Source organism: Thamnophis elegans, chromosome 4 (genome assembly GCF_009769535.1).
Source record: "Thamnophis elegans isolate rThaEle1 chromosome 4, rThaEle1.pri, whole genome shotgun sequence".
Lineage (NCBI taxonomy): Eukaryota > Metazoa > Chordata > Lepidosauria > Squamata > Colubridae > Thamnophis > Thamnophis elegans.
Window position 1 is genome coordinate 18184481 of NC_045544.1, and position 14308 is coordinate 18198788.

The window sequence follows — 14308 nt, forward strand, 5'->3', positions numbered from 1 at the left end:
TCCTTCCCATTCTCTCTAGGGATGCATTTGAAGAGACCTGGGCTGCAAAAAAGATACAGAAACCCAAAACCTCTGCCGCCATTTACCATTGGGTATTTGTAACCCATCTATAGAAGCTTTAATGGCGGGAAAAACCCTTCAAAGAATCCTTGTATGTGAATGGCCGGGTAGAGAGAAAACCAAGTACCATCACCCAGATGCTTTTATGCTAAAAACACTCCGGTTATATTCAAGCTTACCTTGAAAAAAGGAAGGATACCCTCTTCTCTCATTTTAGTGTTATGGCTTTGGCTTTAAATTGGAGGTGCTTTTAATTGTACTGTGCAGAAAAAGACCCCTCACGAGTGCCCTCCCTTCCTTGGGGTATTTAAAGAGGCTGCCTAAAGGGGAATGAATCCGAGTTGCCCTCTTGCTCTGAAGTGCCCCGCATCGGAATTAACCGCGAGGCCCGCGTCGATTGTGGCTTGACGACGGAGTCCCGAGCAGGAATGAAGGGGAAACGAAACGAAACGGTCTTGTTGATGGGCATCGCCTGCTTTGCGCATTTCGCTCCGCAATTACGTTTGCACGGTTCTGCACTTGTAAAAGGAAGTCATTTCCCAATTTGGGAAAGGAGAAGCCCATTTACGACCGTCGGCGTCGTTCGGTTGCTTGCTTTTTTGGTTTTGCCCCCATGCAAGCCGCCGCCATAAAAAGAAGAGCGCCCCCTGTTCCTCGGGGGAAACGCGCAGCCTTCCTTTCTGCTCTCCATGAAGGGCGCGGAAGGGCGCCAAACGCCTTTGGGATCTGTGGGGATGTGACGGGAGGGAACGTGGCCCGTCCAGCCGCACGGCTCCTGCTCTTTACGGGAGCGCGGCCGCCCACCTCGCTGCTCTCTCCGGGAGCGCCGTCCCCACCGGCCCTCCTCCCGCCACTTCGTCGCCCTCCCTCCCGTTCGCTCCCGAGGCTATCCTCCCCTTCTCGTTTAGCGCCGCTCTTCCCCGCCCACGCGGCTGGGAAAGACCCTAGCGAGGCGGATCCCCCTCCGCCCGCCGCAGTAGCCTTCGCCGGGACTCTCCGAGGGTGCCGCCGCGGACGCCGCTACTGCAGCCGTCGCCACCACCACCCCTTTCCCCGCAAAGAGTCAACTGAAGGCGGCGGGACCTCGCTGGGCGCGCTCGCCCCTTTGGACGGCTGGCTCTCCGCGCGAGCCTTGCAATTTGGGGATTCTACACTTTGGGGCAGCCTCGCCTTAGCGGCTGCAGAAAGCGAGGCAGAGGAGCGAAGACGCTGGGCGAGCGAGCGGTGGCCCCTTCACGTGAGGTAGGGCTGCCCCCGGGTGTCTGGATTTCACTGGGGACCCGGATTGTTGGGGGCAATAAGCTGGCTCTGTAAACCGCTTAGAGAGGGCTGTAAAAAGCACCGCGAAGCGGTATATAAGTCTAAATACGATTGCTATGCCGTCCTCTCCCTCTAAGGGAAAAAGTTGGAATGGCTTGTCTGGAAAGCAGCGCCGTTCCTTGCCTTTTAGGATGATTTTCGGTGCGGAGCAAACCTGCCAGCAAAGCACGATTCAAACGGGGGTTAACAATCTTCTTTAGGAAAGGCTCGCGCGGTTGTTGATGTAAGGAAAAGCTGAAGGTCAAATCTGGATCCTGATCGGTGGCCAAAGGTATATTTCATGAAAATAGGACACCGAAATGGTCGGGGTGAATCAGAAATGCGGCGCGCAAATGCGCGTCTGCGAGAGGGGAAAAAAAATTAGGCTGAGATTCTCTGCCCCTTTTGGAATTGGTGCGAGGGGATGGAGCAAATACCGGGACGGCCATAGGAACAGACAGGGAAGCATCCCCCCCCTTACTGAGAGTCACTTGAGTTGGGTGGCCAGAGAAATGGGAATAAAGACATTGAATTAAATAATATTCTACAGGTTAAATCAAATTGGTTGGAAATGATGGCAGCTTCGGAAACATCAGTGAGCAGAATTCAATACTATTTCCTTCTGGGTTGCACATCATTCTTGGACGTATTCCTGGGAGGGTAACAGTGAAGCCAGAGGAAGATTAAACAGAAAAGCCCAGAAAAGTAAGCTTAGGGATGGAAGTGGTTAGTTATGTGTACTTTAAGTAGAATTTAGGCATTGGTGGACACATTTTACCATGACAAATATTTTGGTTTTGCACAACTGGTACGCAAAGGTCTTTGAGTATTTAATGAGCTTCTGTATGAATTTGACAGGGCAAAAGATTTTGCTCCCTTGAAACAGTCGGCTTTTAAATTCAGAACCAACCCTGCGTTTCCTTTTTGGAAAACTGACACTAATTTTATCCAGATTGCCTCTTCTGTGTGTTGGAATCACAAAAGTCTTTCACTAAGGTTACTTATTTGGTTTTGAGCTTCAGACACCTTGTTTAAATAAATGAAAAGAAGGCAGCAGAACACTAGAAAGGAGGGGGAGGACCCTGAAAAGTAATTACATTTAATAAAAACAGCCGAAGCATTTTGATTAGTCCCTAACACAGAGTTGATTCAGACTCTTATGTGAAAGTTTTTTGGCTTAAAAGACCTGTGGATTCCTCCACTTCTGAATACAAGTGAATGTGAGGCAGAACGAAATCATGGCTAACCCTAGTGTCGTACTTTTCTTGCAGTTTTTAAGGATTTCTTTTATCCTACCTTTATTATTTTTATAAATAACTCAAAGCGGCAAAATGCCTAATACTCCTTGCTCTTTCTATTCTCGCCACGACAACCCTGTGAGGTGGCTGAGAGAGAAGGACTGATCCAAAGTCACGCAGATGGCATTCATGCCTAAGGATGGACTGCAACTCACTATCTTTTTTTTAAAAAAAAAAATTAAAATTAAATTAAATTAAAATTAAATCTCACTATGAGCCATGGTGGCACAGTGGTTAGGAGTGCAGTACTACAGACTACCTCTGCTGAGTGCTGGCTGCCTGCAATTTAGCATTTGATTCTCACCAGGCTCAAAGTTGACTCAGCCTTCCATCCTTCCGAGGTTGGTAAAATGAGGACCCAGATTGTTGGGAGCAATAGGCTGACTCTGTAAACCGCTTAGAGAGGGCTGTAAAAGCACTGTGAAGCGATATATAAGTCTTAAGTGCTATTGCTATCTCCTAGTTTCTAATCTAGTGTCTTAACTGCTAGATCAAACTTGCATTCACATCAGACCCATAGGAGGGTTTGGCTGTTGGTAAAACTGAACCTCTCTTTTACTTACGAACTATTCCATGGTGCTACCCAACTTCCACATACCTTTCTTTATTTGAGTGTGAAGGTTTCGTGCTCCTTGTGGACCAAACTGGAATTGTTTAGAAAGGAAAATGATTTAGCAATATACTAAATATGATAGGAGATTTCAAAGATCTTCTTATATTGCAGAGTGAAAGGGAAATAGTGTTGACAGCCCTAACCCTAAGAACTCAATTAAGTCATTACCAGCACAGAGGGTGGGAAAACAGTTCCTTTGCCAAAAGTAATTTTCTCTCTCCTTGCAGTAGTTTCAAGCTTTTTTATTTTTAGAGAATTTTTCTTCCCGTGGGAGCCACTGCCACTTAGGCATTGAAAAGTCTCCACTCATTAATTTCCTCCTTAGCTGCGGTACTGTGTATACATTGCAATGATTCGCAAATGGATTTGTGAGCTGTTATTTTGGAATCATACCACTTTATGTTGCATTTTGGATGCAAGTGTTCAAGAAAGTGATAAAATAACTAGAAATAAGATTCTGGAGTTTGTCTCAGATTACTGTGCACTGAACCAAGTACACCTTCAGAAATAGATAGCTATATGTTATGTTTTCTTTTGCAAGTAGGGTGATGGAGTTTAGTTTCACATATCATATAGTGTATACTGCAAGTCAGTCTCTCTCAGCCCTAGGAAGAAGGCAGTTGCAAACCACTTCTGAAAAAACCTTGCCAAGAAAATTTCAGGCACTTTTCCAGGCCTTAGAGCTGAGGTGGCACAGTGGTTAAATGCAGCACTGCAGGCTACTTCAGCTGACTGCAGTTCTGCAGTTCGGCTGTTCAAATCTCACCGGCTCAGGGTTGACTCAGCCTTCCATCCTTCCGAGGTGGGTAAAATGAGGACCCAGATTGTTGTTGGGGGCAATATGCTGACTCTGTAAACCGCTTAGAGAGGGTTGAAAGCCCTATGAAGCAGTATATAAGTCTAACTGCTATTGCTCTTGCTTTGCCAGAAGTAAAAAAACTTGACTCTAAGGGACCAAAAAAAGGGCATAAAATGATTGGATTGTAAGAAAAAAAATGGGAGGAGATGGGAGGGAATTTCTCCATTAGAGAATGGTTGAGCTAAAAAAACAACCAGGTGAATTTTAAAACTGAAGCAATTATTAGGGAAACAATATCTTAAGCAAGTGTCCCAAGAGTGGACCAATCTTGATGCTTTTTCTAGATAATCCAATCCATTTCAGATAATAATTAAACACCCAACCCGGGTTAGGGTAGGAAATCTACATTTTAAACATCTGAGAAGATATAGTAAAAGTATTCCTTGGGGAAGCTATATCTCAATCAAATCAGAAAAAAAGAGACCTTCCAAATTATAAATTAAACCAGGAAGATAAGATTGTAATGGTACTTCTAGTACATTGCATCTGCTTGTACCAGAAAGCTTTTACTATCTAAGAGTAATAAGGATTAGAGTAAAAGAAAGAGGGTTCTATCCATATGTGAAATGTTTTCAGAACTATAAACTGCTCTGGGAAGTTTCCATTATTCTCATTAATTCTGGCAAACCTTTTACAATGTGTTGCATGGGTGATAATACAAGTCAAAAGAACTAAAGGATGAAGTCAGTCAGTGAAGTTCCTTTTGACTGTGCTTATTGCATACCTCTTTGGCCTGATCAAATATCTTACATACATCTTGTGGGTTGGATGCAGGGACTTTTCTCCTTTCCCTTCTTGGCATCTTTCTCAGGCCTTTTGTGTGTGTGGGGGTGGGTGGGTGGGGGAGTCTGCCCATAAAACCCCATTGCTATTTGGTGATTGTTTTTCCTGGCTAGCTTATGGAGATAAGAATGAATAACAGCAGAGAAAGTATTATTATTTCCATTCTGTACTGATAGATGATAGTTTTTCCCCCCAAAAGTAAGATAGGATTTTGTTTAAGGCCAATATTTAAAGTTCAGGAACCATTTTATAAAAAAGCAAAATGAAATGCTGTGTACTCTGATTTGGACAAAAACAGCAGAAAGGAAGATATGTGAATATTTCATATTTCATTACCCTCAAGGTAACATCTTCAATGCTACGGTGTTTCCCTGAAAGTAAGACTGGGTCTTATTTTCTTTTGACCCCCGAAATATGGCCTTGGTCTTATTATTGGGGGGGAGCTAATAGTTTTCTGGCAGGTGGCAGGTGGGGTGGTGAGAAGCAAGACACACGTTTTACCTTTCCAGCTCCAGTGGCCCGAGGAGGAGACACACTCCGTTGTTGTAAAAAAACCCTTCTTGAGAGTTCAAACTTCTTGAACTTGTGAGAAGGTTTTTTTACAGTGTTTCCCTGGACACAATGGCGAGAAATGCGACGGAGCTCGAAAGGTAAGATGCGCTGGGGGTTGGAAGGTGGGGCAGGGGATGGGGCGGGGCAGAGGCTCCTGCAGCCCTCCTATTCCTGGACAGAACAGCAAATCTATGCTATCTGCCAGAGGATGAGGCAGCAGGAACCAAGCACCTTCCTGTGCCTCAAAAGCGGTTTTGCCTAGGTGCTGGTGCGGGGACTGGTGATGGCAGCATGAGGGTGTTGGTGTTTCCCGATCTGCTACAGGCTGGTTGGACTAAGGCTGAAATTGGCTGCAGGTGGCCACCATCTGCTTCATCATCAGCACCGCGTTCTGGGGCTGCTTTAGAGCTGCCTGGAGATCCAAGCCCGGTGGCGGCGGAAGATGCTTAGGCAGCAGTGGCTTGAAGTCCCCCCCCCCCCCGGTATCCAGGTGTAGAACTCAGAAATCCATCATAGCAGGTGTCCAAAATGTCTGTCTGCCTCCGCAGAGTTTATTTGGCTTTTATACAGTTTCAACAAACAAAGCAAGAGCATAGGTAGCAACACCATCGTTATTGGCTTATTCTCCTTGACAATCTCTCAGACCATCCCAGCCAGGGTAGAATCTCACATAACACAACAGTTCCTGGTACTGCCTGGTTCTACTAATTAGGTGAGCTCATCGATAGTTGAGGTAATCGGTTACTAAGGCGCATGGCAGTTTGCTGCTCATGCCTGTACGTAACCTTTGTATAACCTCTACATCCAGGAAATGGGAGGGCGACGGGGCTCTCCAAGGCGGCTGCCTTGTGCATGCCTGTGCCACCGCCGCTCCACGAATTGAAACAGGGCGCTGGCAGGCAGAAATTCTGCCTGGCCAGGAGAATCAGGGGCGGTGGCTGACCTCCCAAATAGCTGAGGAGGCACCTGCCCTGCAGGTAGGAGGCGCTGGGTCCTGGTCCAAAGCCACCGGCGAACTGCGAGACCAGTATGCATCCGGGCCAGACGACAGGTTGCCGAAGAATCTGTGGATCAACTGGGCCTGGCTCAACTCCGGAGAGCCGCAGTGGGGTGTATGGAAACTGCCGTAGCCTTCCCGGGGCAAGGTCAGGTTCACGGCAGGGTCGTTTTAGTATTTTTTTGGAGGGGTATTTTGGGGGGGGGGGTATTTTAGCCTGATTAGTATCAGGACATGTCCTATTTTGGGGGAAACCCAGTAATGAATGTGGGGTTTGATACAGTAGCTTTCTCTATGAGTATGTGAGAATGTTATTTTCTCCACAGTGGTGCCTTGATTGTAGGTATTCCTCTAACTTACGGCCACAACAGGGACCAGAAAATTGGTTCAGTAAGGCATCACATGACTGCACCCAATTGTATGGACTTTCTTGGTGCGATTGTTAAATAAACCATTGAATCATCACATGACCATGATTTGTTACCTTCCCAATTGTCTTTGCGTATCAGAAGCCAGCTGGAAAGGTCACAAAACGGTGATCATGTGAACATGGAATATTGCAGCCATCGTAAATGCACCACAATTGCCAAGCCTCCAAATCACATGCTGTGATATTTTCAGCACCCTCATAGCTTCAAATGGTCATTAACCAAATGATCATAGGTCATACCTGCAGAGTATGATTTTCTAATTTTCTTAATCCCTTCTTATCTGAGCATTGGCTGCTGGAGAGGACATGTTCCCCTATCTTCCCCTCTTGATTTTTCTTGTGAGAAGCCAATCTTAAAACAGGGATCACATGATCCCGGGACTGTTGCCACCATCATTAATACACACCAATTGCCAATTGGGTCTTTTTTTTTTCCTTAGCTATTTTTTATTGGCCCTTTGGAATGGTATGTAAATGTGGTTTATGTTTATGTGTCTGTTAATGGCTGATTTGTCTGAATGCCAGGCTCCCAGGAATTCCCTAGCGTTTTTGGATTTAGCTTGGTTTAAGTTGCTCATAGTTTCCTAATTGAAACTATGGTTGAATTTGTGCATGCGTTGTGAGAATTTTCTTTGTGTCTCTTGACTTCTAGTTGGTGTTTATGGATGGGATCTGCCAGCCTGTCCTACATAGTGACTAATACAGACTGTACATGTTGTAGATGATTCTTGTTTTTTTCTTCTTCTTGGGCTATTGGGTCCTTTAGTTTACTTAAAATGTTTGGAAGGATTTATCTGATTTGTGTGATGCTGTGTGGTTGAAATGTTAGGTGTAGTTTAATTATCTATATTCTGCTTTGAGTGTGTGGTTTCTTTCATTGTTCAAGAATGGAGATTAGATCAGATGGAAAAATAATGTATAGAAGTGTTAACTTTTTCGTAACTTGTGTTAATTGTGCTATAGTTGGTTGAGTGGCCAGGCACTTACACCACTACAATACATACAAGTGCTCAAATCAGAACAACTAAACAACAAATTCAGAAGTAAGGATCTTTCTTAGCCTTGCTGACAGACAGTAACTACAAAGTAGAAGGACATTCAAAACATATGTGCTATCAAGGGGCCATTGCTAATTCACTGTCTATCATATGAATATAATAATAAATTCAAAGAACACAGTCTGTAGTATTGAAACATTTTTATAAGGCATTTAGGTCCTCTTGAAATAAATGATCTGCCCTCTAGTGGTTATTTCACAATTTTTAATTGTGTTTAAGGTGAAAGTTAAAATGAAGGGAAACTTTATTATTTGTTTTATTGTAATTCATCACCTGCACAGTCTTCAAATTGGGCAAAAACAATTTAAAATAGAAAGAATAAAACAATATATAAAAATACAATTAGTTATTATGTAGCGTATAAAATATATAGTTCAATAGCTTAGGTTTCCCTAAATCTAGTTTAAATAAAAATAAGTTGAACTTTTTCCAGTGATGGCTAAACTTGATACAGATGAGAAAAGTTTATAAATATGTTCATTGGACACTAGTACAATTAGCACTACCGTGTTTCCCCGAAAATAAGACAGGATCTTATTTTCTTTTGACCCCCGAAATAAGCGCTTGGCCTTATTTTTGGGGAGGTCTTATTATTTTTGAGGGGCAGGGGATGATGAGTGTAGTCACTTCATGGCTGCTGCTATGTTGCAATATTTTCAGGAAGGGTTTGTTTTCAGGGGAGGGCTTATTTTAGCGCATGCGCTCAAAAGCCCAATTGGGCTTATTATCTGGGGAGGTGTTATTTTCAGGGAAACAGGGTAGTAAAGTATTAGTCCCTGAGTTAGCTTAGTAGGATCCTTTCAGATAGGATATAACTAACTTTATGACCAAAATTGTGCTTATTCCACCAAAAATGATTAATCAAAGCATTAATTTTCTATCTGATCTACTTCCCATCGCCCCACAAAAGAAATCATACACTCACAGCAGAATATAGTTAAGTATCATTTTAGCTCCTTTTAAGGGCCAGAGCACACTTTGACAGATAGGCATATTTAAAAATTGAAGCTATATGTTCTGTTCGCAGAACAAGTGACAAGGAGATGAGGCTTGGAATAAATAGCTAACACTTTATTAACTGTAACATTAACTCTAACCATGGCTGCCAGCTAACACAGCAGCAGAGTTCCCGTTGTCTGACAGCTCTTATATACTCAGCTGTCAGACAGCCGGCCAATCAGAAACTGTTTGTGGTGTTTTGGCTCCCGCTAGGGGAGCGGACCGGGTTGAAGACTCAGCACTATGTGTGACTGTCATAGAGGGATTTTGCGAGTTTAAAATATGGCTGCAAAAATGGGAAATGCCAATCATTAGAATAAGGGCCCTAAGACGAACTAGTGAGGATTCTCTCCTCATAACCTCTTAAGGTGTCCTCCATCACTCTTTTCAAGGTTTTATTTATTTATTATTTATTAAATAGACTTATATACCGCTTCATAGGGCTTTCAGCCCTCTCTAAGCGGTTTACAATTTTTTTTAGCAAATTGAGTCAGCAACTTGCCCCCACAGTCCGGGTCCTCATTTCACCCACCTCAGAAGGATGGAAAGCTGAGTCGACCTTGAGCCGGTGAGATTTAAACCGCTGAACTGCAGATCACAGTGGCCTGCAGTACTGCACCCTAACCACTGCGCCACCTCGGCTCCAATTTTTAATTTTTTTCTGGAGAATGATCTTCACTCCCCGCTATTATAATTTTCAAGGAATTTATGGGAGACCTACAGACCATTGTGAAAGCACCACTGGTGATGCTATTGCTTACTTTACTAAAGGAGCAAAAAGAAAAGTATCCAGAGGTGCCAATATTGCCAATATGGCTGCTTGATTTGCGCCATGAAGAATGGTGGGTATCGCAGCCTCATTCACACCTACGAGAAGCTTACCATGTGGTAAGCCAAGGAAATCTCACATTACTGAGTACAATATATTTGGAAATGAGTCAGAAGACGGAGAAGTTACCTCAGATTTTTATTTCACTACTGGGAAAAGTGAATGAATGAGAGTCAGAAGATAGGGAAGTGTGTGCTTATTAATGTTGTTGCTTTCATTTTTGAGGTGAAGGAGAATACGGTGGCCAGAGGAGGAGACAAGCCACATGTTTATTCTCCGCTGTGATTAGGATAGCCACAGTCACACTGTGGCGCTGTCCTCCATTACATCAGATGTGCCCGTAGTTAATTACAAGTTACCTTCCTGAATTTGCTGCAGTAAGAAGCGTATATTTAACAAACCAAAACGCAATATAAGAAGCTGGTGTGGTCCTTGTGGTTGTGTTTAGGGCTAGTTTCAGAGCATTGCAACATCCAGGCTGTTTTTTATACAAACCATTTGAAGGAAGAGACACTATTAATACCTCCAGGTTTTAAAAAAGGATCTCTCTTATTGAAACAAGAGGTTGGAAAGGACTAGAAATGCAATACAATTATGTGTGCTGCTGGTTTGAGTGTTCATCAGAATAGAGGGAAATAACATTTAACGTAATCTGCTGTTGTTTCTGAATATACAATTATGGGAACCTGTAGAGCCGATCATCCCAACTTGGTGTTCTCCACAGTCATTCAAAATAAAACTTCCAGAATTTTAGGAATTGCCTTCTGACTAGTTAAGTCCATGTTTAATTTTGAATTGTTCAAACTAAATAGTGCAATTTCTATTGATGTGCCAAATAAAATGTTAAACATAAAATGTTTATAAGAGACAAATCAGCTGCCTTTCCTATGCAATACATAGGAAGGTAGCTCTTCTTGCTTGTCCTTGCTCTTGGGATTTCCCCTTTCTTCCTAAAACCAAATCCCATGGTACTTAACTAGCCATTCTGCCATTTTTGTCTGATCTAAATATGGCTTTGCCAGTGGCTGCTTTTCAAGGTAATTCAAGGGTAAAAAGCATAGCAGAGGATGGAAGTTGTTTTTCACATTCTATCATTGCCCAACATGGAAGTATACTGGTTGACTTAAATAGAAAAATGTGAAGATACTCCAAGCAACCACAGAAAAACAAGAGAGCTGGGAGGATGAACTTGGGAGCCGTGTGAAAGGGCCTTAGTGTATTTATTTTACATAGTTTCTGAAGGTCTGGATTCAGATTCTGAGTCAACCTGGACATTCATCAAAGATTCTTGAGAAAGGTGTATCACTTCTGGATCGATCCTGGTTTGTTCTATCTTTAATATTGTTAAATATAACGAATTCAGTTACTGTAGATCTACTGCAAATACTAGTAAACTGATTTATAAATAACATTTTCAAAGGCATCAGCTGTGATAGTTTATCTCAAATTCTTAAATGTTTCTAAAATATGTTAAGTAGTTATCGATATAGAATACAAGAATTGGAATATGCTGTGTTGTAAAGTGGTTAAAGTCTTGGATTAAGATTGAGGAAAGATTTATTTCAGTCGACAGCAAAGAAACCTTGATGAGTGATTTTGGGCCAGGCACTCTTTTTCAGCCAACCTACTTCACAGGATTGCAGCTCAGAATAGAAGATGGATTCAGAGCAGGGGTGGGATTCAGCTAGTTCGCACCTATTCGGGAGAAACGGTTGTTAACTTTCTAAGCAGTTTGGAAAATCGGTTGTTGGAAGAAATCTCATTTTGTTTTTTTTCCACTTTACAGGGCTAATCCTGTAAGGAAGGCAGGAAGGAAGGAAGGAAACATTCTGGTGTTATTTCTAGCCTAATCTTTATTGCCCTGCTTACAGAAACTGACCCTCTGGTTAACCTTATTACATTGTAACAGCTAAGGCGAAGCGCCCATCAACATGAGTGATGTTGAGGAGTGATGTTGAGTTGGCTACACCCACCCAGTCACATGACCACTGAGCCCCGCCTACCCAGCTGGTCATTAGGGCAAATAACCGGTTGTTAAATTATTTGAATCCCACCACTGAGTCAGAGCCCCACATAAGACACCTTGCAGTCCTGAAGAAAAGCAAGGATTTATTTAAAATGTAACTTTTTATAATACTGCACTGTACAAGCGTAGAGAATCATATGGTTATAAGATTTTAAAAATTATCAATAAATAAATATTTTTGGCTTTGTTAGCCACATGAGTGATGTGCTTAGATATTTGTATATCTAAGATGCAGGATAAAATTTCAAAACCTAAAAATGGAAAGAAAGTTGCTGTTAACTATTTGAATATATTACTTTTATTATATTTATTGTCTTTGTAGCTCAACTCCATCCAGTCACCCTTCCGGGAATAAGCAGCACCAGATTGTAAAGAGGGAGCTTTTAATTGTCTTTATAGGGCCATATTTAATGGTACTGTGACACAAAGTTACTGGTTTATAGAAGCTTTTGTAAATTTATGATAATTAAAATAATATTTCTCTCACCCCCCTCCTTTTTTTTTTCGAAACAGAAGCAAAGCACATGATGGCCTTAGTTCTGCTAATTTCCACTCTTGCCTTCAGCTTCGCAAATGGAATAAAACTACAAGATTTCAGTTGGCAGTTAAAAAAAATACCAAAGATTGTGAAGGAAAAGACGTTCTTCCTTGACACTCCTAAATATGAAGCCAGTGCCAAATTAGAACTGAGCGGAGTGTGTGGGATTGAATGCCAAAGGACATTGCCAGTGCCACATGGGTCTGATCTGAAGGAGCTGCTTTCCTATGAGACAGTCTTTGAGAATGGCACGAGGACCTTGACAGAAGTGGAGGTTCTCGGAATGGAGCCCGATGCAGTTGTAAACATTACTAAGATGCCAACAAGAAGGAAGAGACAGATCTATGGCACAGACAGCAGATTCAGCATTTCAGACACTCAATTTCTGACCAACTATCCTTTTAACACCGCAGTAAAGATCTCCACAGGCTGCAGTGGCATCCTTATTTCTCCAAAGCATGTACTCACTGCGGCCCATTGCGTGCATGACGGTAAAGATTATATTAAAGGCAGCAAGAAACTGAGAGTGGGGCTGTTGAAGCTGAAATCCAAAGGCAGCGGCAAGAGACACAGGGGGGCCAAGAGGAGTAAGAGGGACTTTCCAGAAGTCAAAGAGGATGAGGTTGACTCCAAACTCCAGAAAAGGAGATCTGGCAGTAGAGCTGGGAAAAAACAACAAAAGACACCTGCGTTGAATGAGAGGAAGTCAGAGCGTAAGCCCTCCTTCCAGTGGACCAGAGTTAAAAGTACTCAGATCCCCAAAGGCTGGACAACGGATGTGACAAGAGATGTTGCGGTTGATTATGACTATGCTGTTTTGGAACTCAGGCGTCCCCACAAGAAGAAATACATGGAACTTGGCATCAGCCCGAATAGCAAGATGATTCCTGGAAATATGATCCACTTTTCTGGATACGATGCAGATCGAGCTGGCCAACTGGTTTATCGCTTTTGCAGCATATCTGATGAATCCAATGATCTCTTCTATCAGTATTGTGATGCTGAGCCTGGTTCTACTGGTTCAGGAATCTACCTCCGCCTTAAAGAACCGAACAAGAAGAAATGGAAACGCAAAATTATTGCCATTTACTCTGGTCATCAGTGGGTGGATGTTAACGGAGAACAACAGGATTACAATGTTGCCGTTCGAATTACACCCCTCAAATATGCTCAGATTTGCCTCTGGTTAGGGAACAATGACTCCTGTGCACAGGGCTAATGATAATGCAGGATCATTTAATATCTAGTAGTGTTAGGCATTGGAAAGTCATACATTGACTTGCTTTGATTGTATTTGAACACGACGCCAGAAATTAGATTTTTTTTTTTGTATTGAGGAACAAAAAGAAACAAACACCTCAGCATTTATGAGAATTTCTCTGCTAGGTTAATTAAGTTAACCATAGACATGAGGTGCACTTAAATCCCAGGTTGCGTATGTATGTACCGTATTTTTCAGAGTATACGACGCACTGGAATATAAGACACACCAAGGTTTTGAAGAGGCAAATTTAAAAAAAAAGTTTTTGCACTCTGCAGAGCTCCCAAAAATAGTCCATTTTTTGCAAAAATGGGCCTGTTTTTTTGTCAAAAAAAGAGCATGCACAGTCTTTAGGAGGCCCGTTTTTCGCTCATTTTTGCCCTCCCCAGCTCCCAGGAGCACTCTGGAAGCCTCCTAAAAGCTATGCATGGCCATTTTCGCAAAGGGGGCGGAGTTTCCGGAGGCCAAAAATGTTGTATCCAGTGTATAAGACGCACCCAGATTTTCACCCTCTTTTTTTTGAGGGGAAAAAATCCATCTTATACTCTGAAAAAGATGGTATATATCTCTCTGTGTGTGCACACAAATATAGGTAAGTTTAAATCATTCATAGTAAAAAACAAATATTCTTTGCTTTTTCAATTTGTTACCCAGGTAACAATTTAAAGAAAAGTTTCTTCTCTGAAAACTGGTATTATTAAAACAT

The 14308-nt window shown here is 42.5% G+C and overlaps 1 protein-coding gene across 1 annotated transcript; it reads left to right on the forward strand.

Annotated features, from left to right (window-relative positions):
* The first annotated feature begins 1036 nt into the window (after positions 1-1036).
* Positions 1037-13848, forward strand: PRSS35 (serine protease 35). Its single transcript, XM_032215001.1, has 2 exons — positions 1037-1302; positions 12317-13848. Exon 2 carries the CDS (start codon positions 12328-12330, stop codon positions 13558-13560), a length of 1233 nt encoding a protein of 410 aa, XP_032070892.1. The 5' UTR covers positions 1037-1302; positions 12317-12327; the 3' UTR covers positions 13561-13848.
* Positions 13849-14308: the final 460 nt, after the last annotated feature.